The sequence below is a fragment of the Pseudopipra pipra genome, chromosome 3 (genome assembly GCF_036250125.1).
Source record: "Pseudopipra pipra isolate bDixPip1 chromosome 3, bDixPip1.hap1, whole genome shotgun sequence".
In the NCBI taxonomy this organism is placed as follows: domain Eukaryota; kingdom Metazoa; phylum Chordata; class Aves; order Passeriformes; family Pipridae; genus Pseudopipra; species Pseudopipra pipra.
Window position 1 is genome coordinate 101,741,448 of NC_087551.1, and position 15,673 is coordinate 101,757,120.

Consider the following 15,673-nt stretch of genomic DNA (forward strand, 5'->3'; position numbering starts at 1 on the left):
TGCTCCAAGCCGCTGTTTTCTGCAAATTGACTGCAGCAGAGTAGAATATTGTGTTTTCTCCTTTCGGCACTACAAGGATGAATAGCTGGAGCATTGGAGATTCAAAGATGGAAAGGCAGTGGCAGCAGCTGAGAGCTAGTAGTTTAATTGGAGGGCAGCCTAGTGCTTTCCTAGGGGTAGTGCTGGCAGGGACTGGGAGCTGTAGCATCACTGCATGTGAGGAAAGCAGAGGTATGTCAGGTGTGTTGAGAAAACTGCAATATAAGGGACAAAAATAAAGCTTTGACATTGAAACATTGGCAGATTTTCTAGAAAACAGAAGTGCTAATGATAACACATTTTCGGTTAAGTCTGATGCATTGAACTAATGAGTGGCTGGCTGGGTTTTGTCTCTGAGCTTTAAGCCACAGAGCGGGATGTGGATTTTTTACATATCTGAGGCAATGCAGAGACTAAATGGAATACAGATAATACAAGCTTAAATTCACCTGTTGAAAATCTCTCTACTGTAGAGCAACTTATTTTTTACTGACGTTTAATATTTTAATTTTTTTAGGGTTCTTATGTATGCCTGGGATTTTTATTCTCTGGGAAGTGCTTTTATTCTCTGGGAAGTGTTTTTCCTGGTCTCTGTATGCTTTGCTGCTCAGCTCTTGTGGTTTCCAAGTAGTCATGCGATGTTGGCCTGTTACTAACCTGTCTTCTGCATTGGCTGTGAGCGAGCCTAACGGGCATAACAGGCTGTGCAGAGAATTGTCATTTATGTGGGACCAGTCACAAGGGTTTGGGTGTGACTTAGTGCAAACTTGTGAATAAACTTTTTGAGTTTGGGGAAGGAGATGCTGCTCAATCTCTAGCCTGGCAATACAGTTTCATATTGCTGGGAAGCCACGAAAAGCTGCAAGGGATAAAAGCAAAAAAATTAACAAGGTTTTGTTTTTTTCCTGTTGTTGCTTAAGTGCAGATTGACCATCTTTCATTTTGTCGAAGGAGCTTTCCTGTTGCTGGGGAGTCTCACCTGTGTGGCAAAACATGGCCATTGTCAAGGGAGAGGACAGACCCAGCCCTTTCCTGACATCCTGATGAAATCCTGAATTTAAATGCGCTTTGGCCCCTGTTGGGGAATATTGAACCTAATGAATAAGGTTATGTAAAAGTATAAACCCTAGTAAACCTGAAAAGAGTTGCTTTGCCAAACATTAGGCTTTAAAAAGCCCTTTTCTCTGATTGTCTGGTAGGGCTGGAAAGGATGAAGTCCTTTGTGGCAGTGATGCTGTCACAGCGACCCATCTGCTCGTGCTGCCTCCATGGTTGAGAGAAAGAGGGAGGAAGCTTCTAGTGTGTTGCTGTTGAGTATAGGCTGTGCTGAGGTTATCCTTGCTGCACCCTCCTCTGACCCCCGGGGTGCCACAAGGAGCACCAACCAAGCACCACTGCACTGGGGGGCTGCTGTGGGGTGAGTGATGCAGGGAGGGAGAAGAGGCTCTGTAAGCCAAGGGCTTTTAAAGAGCATCTGAACAATGCAAACATGACTGGCACAGAGCCACCTGCCCTTCCTCTCCTTGTTCAGCCCCACTTACTTTCACTTTTGAATAGACAGATTTTACTTTTCATCACTGCTGCTGTCCCTGTACACTCCTGCTCGATCATCGCAGGAGATCAGCCTATTGGAGTGGGTCAAGTGTAGGAATCTGGAGCTGGGCATCACAAACCATATGATGGAGGAGTGGGATTGAAGCAGAGAAATAAAATAATGAGGATTATTATTTCCCAGATAATTAGGAGTAATAATAAGGACTAATATTTCCCAAATATTTGCTCCCAAACTATCTTCTTTTCCACAGCATATTAATAACTGGGAGACCCTAGAGAAGAAAGGAGGCTAAATGAAATGAGATCTTTTCCTGGTGATTTATAGTACCCTTTTTCTCCTCTTTCCCTCTTGCCTCAGGCAGGGTCTGTTTCTCACAGGGTTCTACTAGCCCTTGGCCCCTCTCTGCCTGGTGGGGCTGGACCTCAGGCAGATATTCTCTTGCTTTGCAGCTGCTGAACCCAGACCCAGAAGAGGATGGGGAAGCAGAACAGCAAGCTGCGCCCTGAGGTGCTCCAGGACCTGCGTGAGAACACCGAGTTCACGGACCATGAGCTGCAGGAGTGGTACAAGGGCTTCCTAAAAGATTGCCCAACTGGACATTTGACTGTAGAAGAGTTCAAAAAAATATATGCAAATTTTTTTCCCTATGGCGACGCGTCGAAGTTTGCGGAACATGTCTTCCGCACCTTTGACACCAACGGTGACGGGACGATTGACTTTAGGGAATTCATCATTGCCCTGAGCGTCACCTCTCGGGGCAAGCTGGAACAGAAGCTGAAGTGGGCGTTTAGTATGTACGACCTGGATGGCAACGGGTACATCAGCCGTGGGGAAATGCTAGAAATAGTGCAGGTGAGGCACGATCGCTATTTATTTGTGTTGCTGTAACCTTTTCACCCTGAGACATCTGGACCCGGAGATGAGGAACGTGCTGAGCTGGGTCAGTCCTGCCTCAAGGAGGTTCCTGAGCCTGTGGTCCCCAAAGGGACACTGGTGTCCATGGTGGGACCTATGACATGCAGATGAGAAGGGGCTTGAGACATGAACAGGGCACTTGTGAAGCTGGCCCGCAACCAAAATCCTGTAGCTCTCCCTGGGGATTTCTTAGTGGGGTGTTAATGGGATCAAAAAAACCTAAATTCAAATTCTACTGACCTGATAAATCTCAAAATTAATACTTTGAAACTTCAAATCTGAGTCAATGTGAACTCTGGATGAAAGGCTGTGGCATGTGTTTGTCTCCAGAAGGCAGAGGACACGTAGACCACAGGCTCTAGCGGGGGGTGTGCAAGGCAGAACACCCTGTGGCCCTACCCCACGTGCCTGCCAGGGCTCAGCCTCAGCAGTGGGCTGCTTGGCATCTGTTCTGCAGCTGAGATGTGTTTCTTGTGTGCTGTAAGGAGGTAATGCATCAGGAAGTGCTGTGACATTTGGTCCTCATGGCTGAGGTGGGATAATTTAAGTGGAAGGCTAGGACTGCAGACACCCTAAAGAGGTCTTATCTTTATTTATCTTTATTCACATTCTTGTAAGTCTGAAAATGCATTTCCTTACCCATCCACAGAGAAAAACAACCCCTATTCCCATAGATACATATTCACCATAATCCATATAGCACCCCTCATGCATACATGCATACATGAGGGCCAGCCAAAGAGATGATGGCTTAGCCCAGTTGCAGAAGAGAGAATTATACACCATTGCCTCCTGTATTTTAGCTCAGTTCTGCTCACACATTAATCTAGACCCTGACTTTCAGTTAAACTGATCCGGCGTTTCTTTTGAAGTGCTAATGAATACAGGAAAGAAAAATAAGCTGCAGTCAGATATTTCCATTTGTTTTGGTTTATAAAGTAAAGTCCTGCAGCTGCCTGCCAGGGTCAGCTGCCTTTTTTTGTTGCTACAGGCTTAAATTCTTTTTCTCTATCCTGGTGTTTTATCATTTGGGTTGTGTTTTTCCTATATCTTTTTTTTTTCTTTTAAATACTCAGGCAATTTACAAAATGGTTTCATCAGTAATGAAAATGCCAGAGGATGAATCCACTCCTGAGAAGCGAACAGACAAGATCTTCAGACAAATGGACACAAACAATGATGGTAGGATCGCCACCGGCACCCGTTCCTTGGCTCTAGAAATAGAGGTTTACTAGCCCAGCCTTGGTAGATTATGGTATTTGGGGAGAGGGGGTAGAGGACAGGGATGTCTCTGGCCAGCTCTCTGACTGGCCTCAGTGAGCATATCTGTCCATGACAAATAGGACGAATAAGTGGGCAGTGAGAAGCAGGTGAGAGACTTTCCCTGCTGGGGGGCTGAGAAGAGAGCAGTCCTTCCCTGATATTTCATGGTTGAATCCCCTTCTGTAAAGGCTCCTCTGAAATTCCCGAGTCCATTGTCTTTGGATTGTTTTCTCTGGGTGTAGCACAAACTAGGCATGAGGGTTTGCTCCCATTGCCCTTGATAGGTTTGCACTCCAGGGCTTGTAATCTGTAATGCATGTCCTCAAATCAAAAATTCCCTGGGTCTATAGTATTTATTCTCTGTGCATGTTCATGGCATGTATACATCTGTATACACGTGAAAAAATACCATCTTATTTGTAGAGAGGTTTTTATTTAAGAGAATTTTGTGACTGCATTTTGGTGTCTGCTGCTGCAGCCCCAAGGCAAATTTCTGGCCTTGCTGAAGTCCTCAAGTATTTTACCTTTGACTTCATCAAAACTAGCACTTCATCCCCTGACTTGATATTCAGGGGGCCCTAAAATAACATGATTAAAGTCTTTTCATTCTGTGGAAAGTAGCAGTGCGTGCAGATGTGCAAGAGAGTAGTGGTCACAAAACCTGCTATATATAAACATCCTCCATCTGTTGCATGTTGTTGCTGAAATAAAATCATACTATTCTCAGTAAAATACCAGCCCTGCAAGCCATGCAGTGCCAAGCAATAACATCTGCACGTGTGCTCTGGTGGCTGGAAATGTTTCTTCTTCCCCTTCTGACTGTTGGGCATTGCAAATAGGTTTTGATTTGTGCTTCGCTTAAGAAATACAAGGAGAGGGGCAAACTAATAAATGTCTTAATAGTTAGGAGTACTCTTTTTCAAGCTGATAAAAACACTTGGTTTGGGAACATTAGTCAGAAATTAGGACAGAAGTGTGCCACAGATTTTTGAACTTCTGTAATTTTTGCAAGAGGAAGGCTTGCTCATTAATGGAATCATAAGATCATTTAGGTTGGAAAAGACCTCTAAAATCGTCAAGTCCAATCACTAACCCAAAATGACCAAGCCCACCACTGAACCATGTCCCTAAGTGCCACATCTACATGTCTTTTAAATGCCTTCAGGGATGGTAACTCTACCACGTCCCTGCGCAGTCTGTTCCAATTGTTGACAACCCTTTTGGTGAAGAAACTTTTCCTAATATCCAATCAAAACCTTCCCTGGTGCAACTTGAGGCCGTTTCCTCTTGTCCTATTGCTTGTTACTTGGGAGAAGAGTTCCTCCCTATTCAACCTGATTCGAGTGCTGACCACTAAGGTCATTCCTCTTCCATCCCCATGGCAGGCTGGCAGCATCCTGGGACTGGTGAAAACTGGCACAATGAGCTGGTGCATCCCTCCCTTTGGGTGCATTTGGCCAAAAGTGACAGCAGACAACTGCCAAGTACAAGATGTTTGTGTGTGGGTCCTGTCTTGAGCTTAGCAGTTTGGGTTAAGTAAGGATGGCCCTGGGGTGTTGTGTGAGGGTAGGGGTAGATTATGCTGAGTGCGTGAGGTAAATGAGAGATCACTGGACATGGTGTTAGGAATCCAACAAATGCTTGTCTCCTCCAGTTCATAGGGAACCTAGTTTCATTTCTCATTAATATTGCTACATCTTATTTCTGCCACTTTTCAGAGTGCTGAAGCAGGAGAGTATTGGTGATAACAAGCAAGGCATAGGCTGCTCACAGGCTCCTTATGGTATCTGTGCAGGGGAGTAGTCCTGAGATCAGGAAAAACCCCAGGATGAGGTCTGAAAAACCAGATCTTTACTCCTTGGCGTACCATGCTGTGCTGTGCCATAGCATGGGATTGTTGGAGCCAGGGGATGTCAGGGTGGTTGTTTCTTGTAGTTGCCTCTCATGATTGCTCCTCCAGAGATCACCTTTTCAGACCCTCAGACTGTTACAGGGTCCATCCAGTTCAGTGCCTCTGGCCTAAACTGAAGATATATAAACCAGAAGTGCTCAGGAGCAACACATAGCAGTAGGTGGCTCCCTCAAGGATGGCTTTTCTTGCTGCCCCATGAAACCCATCCTGTTCCTGTACACCCAGCAGGGCACGGCAAGTGGCTTACAGAATCACAGAATAGTTTGAGTTGAAAGGAACCTTTAAAGGTCACCTGGCCCAACCCCACTCCAATGAGCAGGGACATCGTCAGCTGGATCAGGTTGCTCAGAGCCCTGCCCTACCTGACCTTGTAGGTTCTGGAGATGCCATCACTGCTCAGCCCTACATGTCACAGCAAACAAGGGGGCAAAGTGTGAATATTTGGAATATTTAGGTTTAAAATGTTGTAGTAACACAAGCATCATTTTGAAGTGTACATGTGTTCAGGTACCATACCTTGGGTTCATGTGTCATGTTATTTGTATGGTCTGGTTCTGAGCAAAAAGCTGCCAAATGATATTAGAACAGTTGTTTTTTTTATTTGGGACTGTCTTTTTAAATAAAAAAATAACAATTATTATTGTGGATTGTTTTGCAGAAGAAAAATGTATTTGGACTTAAAGGCTTGAGTAGGATTTAGCTGCTGTGCATTGCGCTGAATTCCCTTAGATGCCTTTGTGACAGATTAGATAGATGTATGTTGCTCTGGTGAGGAGGGATTCTTTTAAGCTGCAGTAATGGTGGTGGCAACAACTGAAGTTTTAAGAATTATTTCCATTTGGGTTTTTCTCCCTTTCAGGTAAACTGTCCCTGGAAGAGTTCATCAAAGGTGCCAAGAGCGATCCCTCCATCGTGCGGTTGTTACAGTGTGACCCCAGTAGCGCGAGTCAATTCTGATTAAAGCGGACAGTGTGCTCAGAGAATCTCGGCTTGTGTCCTTCAAGCTTTGCTCGCAAACGGATGCCTTCTCAACCATTCCTCCACACTTCGCGGATAAGATCCCGTTGCCAGATCGTGTGTGCGTGTCCGAGCGAACCAGCCCTCGCTCCCCCCAATAACACCAGTGCAGTTCTCCTTCGGCAGCTCCGTTTCTGCTTCCCTGTAATGTTACAATTCACTCTACACATTTTAAACATTAATCGAAAGGTATGTTTACATGCAGCTACGAGAGAGTTCAATCACTGGTGAGATACCATTTCACTTAGTCTGTAAGAAAGGTGATGTTCTAGTAGTTCCCAAGAAGATGCTAGGTAGGACTTTTACCCAACATAGCAGATGGTAGATAATTTATTTTGCTTCAGAAATTACTATGTTTAAAAAAAAAAAAAAAAAGACAGCGGACTGAAATGGAGTAGAAAGTTTAAAAAAAAAAAAAAAGAAAAAGAAAAAAGGAAAAAAAAAAGCAGCTTTCCTGGGCATGGTTCCAATTTTCTTTTTGAGGAAAATTGCTTGCACTTATCTAATGGTCTTTACTTTCTTTTAATATATATATAAATTATATATATATGGTGAAGTAAAATTTTAAATATTTAGGTCATCTATTTAAGGCATAAAATAGAATTCAAGCTTTGTTTCTTCTAGTTGTCTGTGATTTATTCAAATCTTGGAGATTGTTTTTTTGTGATATTTATGCATTAGCAAATTGCTGTTCCAAAAGAAATGCATGACTAGCAGTTTGTGGATATTTCACTCTGTTTAATTCCTGAATGCAATTATTTGTTCATTTTTACTGTCAGTCATTCCAATGTTACTGTATTAACAAAAGACCTGAAAGGAGTTCATCCTCATTTTGTATTTCTCAGTGGAGTCCTACTTTCTGGTGGTTGCTGCGTTAAATGGCTTTTGAGTGCCCCGAGGTGATGTGACTGGCACTGCTGTTCTCGACTTGGCTACACCTCCTCCCTTTTGCTGTTGATATGTTAATAGTCTTGTGCATTCCAGTGTTATTTAATATCTGCCTAATGCCAAGAAATATTAATTGAAATAAAAGACTACTTTTCTTGTCACTGCCTGTCTTGGTCTAAGCCATGCAACAAGTTCCTAAAGTTAGGTATTTGGGGAAGGACGAGGCTGGTTCCCTGCCCGACATGTCCCCATCTTATCTGGGACACGTTGCTTTGTAAGTACATAGGGGTTTGGGGAGCCAGCTGTTGTTGCTGGGTTAATGCAGTGGTGTTAGTGCCTGTAGGTGCTGCCTGTGGGATCCTGCTCCATTCCAGCTGAATCCCTGTGAAGACTGCAGGAAGGTGACAGCTCAGTTTCTGCTGGATGCATAGCTGCTCATGTCAGTGAAGGAAAAGCTGCTGACCCTGCTGGCTGGGCTACTGTGACCATGGTTTTACAAAATAAAACTCTGTTCAGATACCAGGTACGTACTGTTGGAATAATTTTTGACACTGGTAGCATGGAAGACAGTTTTCCCCACCTTCATCAGGTCTACAGTTAGCTGCATAAGCCTGTCCTCTCTGCAAAGTAAAGGATCAACAAATTATTTGGCCTGAGGTTAATGTTGAGTATGCAATTAAGGGATTTTTACTGAGTATAATGTTCTAGTAGTAGTTAGATGATAATACTTTCACATTAAAAGAAGGAGAGAGAAATGGTTGCAATATCCAAATGGAAATACACTGTTAGATCAGACTTGGTCTAGAACAAAGACTTGTGTCGGTGCTGCCAAGCAGAAGAGTGTGTTCATTTTCTTCCCTGGAAATTCAAATTTGAGCTGTTAAACTGACAGTGCTTTCAACCACAACAGTCTGCTGATGAGGCAGCCCTGAAAAGGAGGTTAATCAGAAGCCTGCCTGCTTTCCCTGGGTGAGCCCAGCGAAAAAAAAGGAAACTATTGAAAAAAATGTAATTCCATGGTTGCTGATAGTCTGTCTCTAGCCTTTTTGTGTTCATGCTGGCTGTTTGCTAGAGGTGCTGGGGTGTTAGAGATGCTGCAGATGTTCTTACTCTAATGGCTCTTCTTGCATGGGCTGGGTAGCAATTGTTTAGATGTGAGTTTGCCACCATGGACTTTATCATCTCTGCATTCAGGAGAGAGTGGAAAAACATCTCTGCCCTTGTCCCAGGGTGGTGCCTCTGAGAGGGACTGCAGCATTTGAATCTTGTTTGTGCCATCTTAAAATGAGTCAGGCATATTTTCAGTCAGGCATTGCACAATATCCTTTTCTTGGGTACCAAAGATGTAAAAACTGTTTTGTAGTGGGACTTTTGTTGCCTTTTCCACATTTTCCTGACATCTCACCTCTTCTGGTTTCCACTGCTGTCTGTAGTGAATAGCAAGTTTAAGTAGCTGTTTAACAAAGCCCAAACTCTTCTCATTTGAAAAAAAACATTATCTCCTTGCAGTAGCTCATTTTGACCTTGTTTTTGCAGAGAGAAAGTGAATGAGTCTGAATTTTAGAGGTCAAAAATTTCCCATTTCTTTGATGTTACAATTTTTGCTCTGAAACGGGCCGAGATATCCACAGTGGAGTTTTCTGCAGGCTGTGGTCTGACAAGCCCCTGTGCAGTTGCATGCAGACACTGGGATTTTGTCCTGCTTCACTTGACCCAATTTCTTCTGCCTTTCTCTTTGCCTCTTTAAACTTTCCAGTCCCAGGTTTGTTTTTTTTTGGTTATCCCTCACTGCTTTCACAGGTTTAAGGAGTTTCTTCTTTTCAGAGTGTGATGGGTCAACCCCATTTCAGACCAGGGCTGACACAGAGAAAGCATGTAAGGTGCTCCCAGCTGGCCTTTCAGGAAGCAAGTGAAGGAAGATGCTCAGGAAAGGTGGTCATGCATGGCATCCTGGGGTGATGCTCTGAAGCCTAACCAGGCTGAGCTGTTCAAAGGTGGCTTCTGATATGGGGAACCTTTTAATTGCAGACTAGCCAAGTACTGGAAAGGGATTTATCTGCTGCTGCCAAGCAGCTCTCTTAAATTCAGACCTGCTTCAGAGGCTGAAGTTGTGCATCCACAGTCACTGGGTAACTTTGATCATCTTGACAGTGCTTGAACAGCTCCTCGGAGGATGTCTCTGCTTTCCTGTCTGGTAACAAGGACTCAGAGGGGAAAGCAATTTCCAGACTCCTTCTCCAGGATGTCGTTTGAGTGTTGATACAGGCAGGGTTCAAAACCAATAAAGACATCAATGAAAAGCTAAGAGAGCTTTACTGCTCCTTGAGCTCCCAGGGGTGTCTTTCATGGAGGGATTGGTGTGTAGAGGGGTTAATCACTTGGGAAATAAAGTCCAAGTGATTAATAGAAAACTTCAACTTGTTAAGAGACTCTGGTGTTTTGGCAAATTGTATGATTAATCAAAAATAGAGTCAACTTAGCATAAGTAGAATTTGGCACAAAAAACTGTCACCAATGGGTCCATTTTTACCTTGCTTTATTAAGCTATGTAATTATTTTCTCGCCATGGAGATATCTAGCACTCTGAAAGCCCTGGCTAATTGCTACATAAATTCAGGCTTTTCTGTATGAATTGCAGGTCTTGTTAAGCTAATTCAGAATTATGTCATTGCCTTTCAAATTAAGTTAAATCCTGTGTCTGGTTGCACCCTAACTCTGGGTGACGGAGGTGCTTTGGTTCTGTCTTGTGTTTCTCCCTTGCCAAATTTTCATTGGCCCTTTGTTTTTAAATAAGGCCCTTTGCAATGTATTTTTAGCATAAGCCTCTGAGTAATAAACTCCTGTTCTTCCTGTGAAGAACAACGTGAGCATTTCTGGAGCCACAGGGCAGATGGTCTCCATGGATAGTCCCCCATCCATTATGCAGGGCACCCTTTATTCATATTCGAAGGTTAAGAACAGCCATCGACTTTAATGGTCCAGTGGGCAGACTGGCATTTTGAGCTCCCTTGGTTGCACCGTGGCAAATACATTGCTGATGAACCCGGTAATTGCTGTTATCTCTTTTGGGAGGAGAGATGCTTTATTGAAAAGTAGGAATAGAGTGGGAGAAAGCGAGCAGAGCGTCTCTCTCTGTGTAGAAGCTTTGGAGATGCTGGCGTCACTGGGAGCAGTGTCCCTTGCAAGCAGACCTTACCTGTTGCCCACCTGTATCAAGTGTGATGGTTTGGATGCAGACACACTTCTGAACGCTCTTCCATGATCACTGTGGTTAAAGGGCAACCACTGTGTCACCGGAGGGTTGTGTTAATCCCATGTCACACAAGTCAGAAACCACTGGCCCGAAGGTAGCATGGAGCTGTCCCAGTAGCAGCCTGGTGTCTTCAGGGATGGGGGGGCAAGGCCATAACCACCAGTTGGGCAGGTTATTTTAAGAGGTGAACAGCAGGCTGGCTCTTCCTGATGGAGGAATAATTTATCCCAAACAAGATCTTTACTGGTTGGGCTGTCACTAGAGGGAATTGTCCCTCACCTGAAGGTGAGAAGCAAGGTCCCCTCCTTGCTCCTCTCCATACGCTTTCCTACACCTTGGTGTTTGTTGCTGCTGGGGCTTGGGTGGGTCAAGACTGACACCATGGATCATCCTCAGCTCCTTCAAACCCACCCTATCTGTAAGGCTGTAGCTCTGAACTCATCTTTGGTGTCTTCTCTACCTTGTACCTGGCAGTGGGAGCTGCATCACTAAATCTTTGGGCACTGTCAGCTCACAGCTGTGCTCCCAGGGCTCCCACCCCATCACATTTTTACTTTTCCAACCAGTGCAACTGTTTTGCCTGGGACCTTGGCAGCTTCTTTTGCCTTAACTTTTTTTTCTTTTGCCTAAAATGTTCCAAGCAGCAGTATGGAACTTGGTGCAGAAGGCAAGTCATAACTTGACACAGTCGATCTCAGATATATTATAGCAAATATGACAAATTACATCCTGGGTTGTTTGCCTCTGCATTCCTGCTCCTGTCACCCAGGCCATTCTGCAGGTATTGAGGTATAAGATATTTAGAAGGTGGGTAGATGGTGGCCTTTGCAGTGTTGGGCTAATGGTTGGACTCTATGATCCTAGAAGTCTTTTCTAACCTGATGATTGCATGATTCTATGAGTCTGAAATCCCAGCCCTGTGGCCTTGCATGGTTCTGCTCTAGCCTGTCCTCACTGACAAGAGCAGCCATGTATTTTTTCTAGGTACTAAAGTACCTCTAATGCCTTCCTTGACTTGTTTGCCGAAAAAGATGCAAACTGCCGTGTATCTCTGGTATCTTCATTTTGGGTTCATGCAAGAAGAAACACCTTCTTCCTGTGTGGGGTTTGGGTTATAGCCAGTCCTGTGCTGAGCCTGCACCCGTGGTTGAGAACTCCAGAAGAAGTATCTGGCAGGCAGTCTCTCCTTGTCATGTCTGCAGGACCCTCATTGCTTCCAAGAACTTTTCTACTGCATCTTTGCTTTGGCAATGCCTGCAGGGACAGCCCCCCCTGCATGTGACCATGAGATCCGGTGCTGTGGATCTGTGAAGCAGGGCTGGGACGTTCCTCACCCAGGTCTTAAACCAAACATTTGAATAACGGGCAAGCATCCAACAAGAGAAGTTGAGCTTGTTTGTAGAAACGCTGAGGTGCCCAGGCTCAGAGGAGAGTGTCAGCTACCTCATATCATTAGGATATTGGCCCATCCCCTCTTATGGAGAAACAGAAATGGTACAGACAATCCTCTGCCCAAAGTTGGAATTTGCCTTCCATTTGGGCTGTTTCTTCACGAACAAGATGTCTTTTTGAGGAGTTTTTAAAGTGTTTTGGGAGCAGCGAGGGAAAATGCCATGTTCTGAGCATCACAGCATGGAGCTGGGGAGTGTCATCCTCTCAGGGACACTGTGAGCCCTCATTTGCTGCAGCCAGCAGGAGCAGCAGGCTTCCCATCTCCAACTCCCCCAGGATTGCTGTGGGGACCATTGCTCTCCCCTCTAGTGCAAAAGTGCAGTGGCAAAACGGTGGTGGGAGAAGAGACTCTCTCTCCTCCCACCAGACCCAGCTGGTGTGAGTAAACACCCTGCTCCTGGGGCTGCAGGAATGACTGAACACATATATTTTTCCTCTTTATTCTTTTTTTCAATATTTTTCTGGACCATTTTCAGGGCAAATTTCACTGCTGAGCAGATGCCATGGGCAGCAGGTGCAATGCTGGCAGCTGGTTCCTCAGGGAAGAGGTGAGTGCAACGACTGCCTTAATATGCCATTGATGATGAGGAACAAAACATGAACATTGCACACACTTTTCCTTGGTGAAAATAAAATAAAGTCAGCTAATTTCGATGTTAGTGTTGCACAGCCATTGTTATTCCTTTGCTGCTTTCCCGATGAATTATTAATACTTGGAAGGTCCATGATAAGCAGGCTCGATGCCTGCTGGAGGAGATGGTGTCACCACTGTGTGAGTCTGGTGACACCGAGGAGCAAGACTGCACGTTGTGGATAGTACTGATGTCACCACTGTGTGAGTCTGGTGACACCGAGGAGCAAGACTGCACGTTGTGGATAGTACTGATGGCCTAGAAATGGGTTGCAGGTGCCAGAGTCCCCCCACACTGTGCCATCCTCCATCTCCCCAGCATCATGTGCGGTGACGCCCAAGTGATCTCCTGCTGCCAGACACCCTGGCCACACTGGGGAAATGTGGTCTTTGGGGAAACCAGCTTTGGTAGCCCCCTGTGCCCCACCTGGGGAGCCTTATGGGCTAAAGATAATCATGCGTAAGAAAAGAACTTCATTTTTAAGCAGGAGTGGCTTAAGTCAGCTTAAAAGCAGCTGTTGAACCCTTCTGAGCTGCTTGGCAAGGGATTCCACATCCACTTCTCACTGAGCTGCTGGTGCTATCAGCCACCCTTCAGACATGCCACCAATAGTCCTCTGTGGGACCTGCTGACAGCTGCATTGAATAGCATGGCTATTCAGGCAGGCCCCTGTGAGGCTCAAGCTCTCCCGTGAGGATCTCAAAGTCCTTTGGGACCAAGACATCAAGGGCCACATTGGTGAAACCTGGAGGACAGCTTGCCAACTCCAAATCTGCCCAGACCTTTAATAACTGCCACCACTGCTGCTGGAAACTATGTAAAAAAAAAAAGAATAGGGAAAAAAAATGGGTTTTTTCCTTTTTTTCCTTCAGTGTGATGCTTTGCTGTGATGCCTGTGAAGGGAGATGCTGGCCACGCTGACTGCACCTCCATGTGGCCCTTCCTGTGCCCACCTCATGGTACTCAAGGTGATGCTTTCCAGACAGCAGAGGTCAGGGCTGCCTCAGTTGCTGTGACAACACACAAAAAGGAGCCAGGAGTTTAATTTTTTTTTCTTTCAAAGCAAAGCAACTTGCTTGAAGAAAAACTTCACTTTCTATTTTGGGTGACTTTGCAGCCCCCCATGTTCACCTTCTCTGCACAGTTCACAGCATTCATGATGGACAGGATGCTTGAATGGGACAAAATATCCCTGCCAGCAGTAGAAGTGAAACCATACATGGGATGGCCCAGTGAGGAGGCAAGGGAAGGGACCAAAGTCCTCTTTTTTTCTGCTCTGTTCTAGCAATAAGTTTTTCTCAAGGCACTTGTGCTTTGCACTGCCCTGCATTTTTTGGTGGAGTTTGACTGAGAATACAGGGAAAGGGACAAAAGGGACTGTGAAGGACAATTATAATGGATTTTCATATTCTGGTAGCTGATTCTCAAGGCTCACAGACCATTATTCTTCCATCAGCCAGCAAGGTGTGTGCTGTTTCTTGCATTTTCACCATCATTCTTCTAGTTTTAATTTCTTCTGTGCCAGCTGCTTTTGTTAAACTTTTTCCACCCAGCTGCAAGTTTCAGTGCTTTTATGTGGTATGTGTTTTTAAACTTCCTTTTCACGCTTGAGCCAACACCAATTGATGGTGACTCCTCCAGCAGCCCATGCTTGCTTGGTTTGGGTGTCCCACAAATCTCAACAAGTCTTCTCACAGCTGAACCTGTGGGCAGGCAGCAGGAACTGGTGGCAGCCACATATTTTGCCAGAAAGATCTCCTGCTCCTGGGTTTCCTGAAGAAGATTTTGCAACCAGAACCTTTCGCGCAAATGCGAAGTTCAGCAGCAGCATTTAGAAACAAGGGAGGGGTGAGTAGGCATGAGAAAGAGGATGGGACTTGCAGTGGGAGCTGAGCCTGTGGTGGAGTGTGTGGACATACTGGCAGATCACCCATAGAGGATTTAACACCATTAAGCAAGGGGACTTTCTTGAAAGTGTCCACCCATCAGCTGATGCCACCAGCAGAGCATGAAGCTGATAGCACTGGCAGTGTGGTTCCTTTCTGCATTGCTTTATACTCACAAGCACTTTCCTAATGATAAAGCTAAATATCCTGCCTCTGAGTTTTCCTTGTTCTTCCCTGGGATGAGCAATTCCTATCTCTGTCCTAAAGCATGAATCACTTCAAAATCTTCACCTCCATCAGCACCACAGCTCTATCTTAAAGACCTTTTCTGAAGCAAGACTTCTAGTTGATTCCCTCCTCAGTAATGTGATTTAAATAACCTTTCAATCACTAGTCATTTCCACACCTTGTGGCAATAAAGACAAATTAGCACCTTAAATGAGAGAAAGGTCCTTCTAGGAAATGGATTTAATTTCTAATGGGTTTTTGAGAAGCGGCAGCCAAGCTTCAATCAGTCGGTTCCTCTGCTGTGGATGTGTGAAGGAGAAGGGCACAAAGAGGAAAAAATGGTGCATCCCTGTGTTGTGCATGACATTCATATAGAAAAGCAGTTTCTGAGTGCTGGAGGAGGTAGCTGGGGGGCTACCTGGGTGTTGAAGTCATCCCTGCCTGCATCCTGCCTTCACCTGCACCAGAAGCTCACAGCCACAGTGAGTGGGTTTTTCTGGATTTCCCAGCATCCTCTGAGATTTCAGTGCTTAATCAAAAGGTAGTTGGAAACAAGCCCCAAAGGGTGAGGTATACTGCTGGTGTGTAGCCAACTGCATCATTGAACAGTGGTGAGATTTACCCTCCACCTTG

At 45.1% G+C, this 15,673-nt stretch overlaps 1 protein-coding gene across 2 annotated transcripts in view; it reads left to right on the forward strand.

The window, feature by feature from the left end:
• HPCAL1 (hippocalcin like 1) overlaps nucleotides 1-7,750 on the forward strand; it is an 80,443-nt gene extending 72,693 nt beyond the window's left edge. For both annotated transcript variants that reach the window (XM_064650517.1, XM_064650516.1), the window contains exons 3-5: nucleotides 2,044-2,446; nucleotides 3,586-3,691; nucleotides 6,544-7,750. In XM_064650517.1, coding sequence (XP_064506587.1) covers nucleotides 2,069-2,446; nucleotides 3,586-3,691; nucleotides 6,544-6,641 — 582 coding nt within the window. In that variant the 5' untranslated portion in view covers nucleotides 2,044-2,068 and the 3' untranslated portion in view covers nucleotides 6,642-7,750. The remainder of the gene's footprint in view (nucleotides 1-2,043; nucleotides 2,447-3,585; nucleotides 3,692-6,543) is intronic.
• Nucleotides 7,751-15,673: the final 7,923 nt, after the last annotated feature.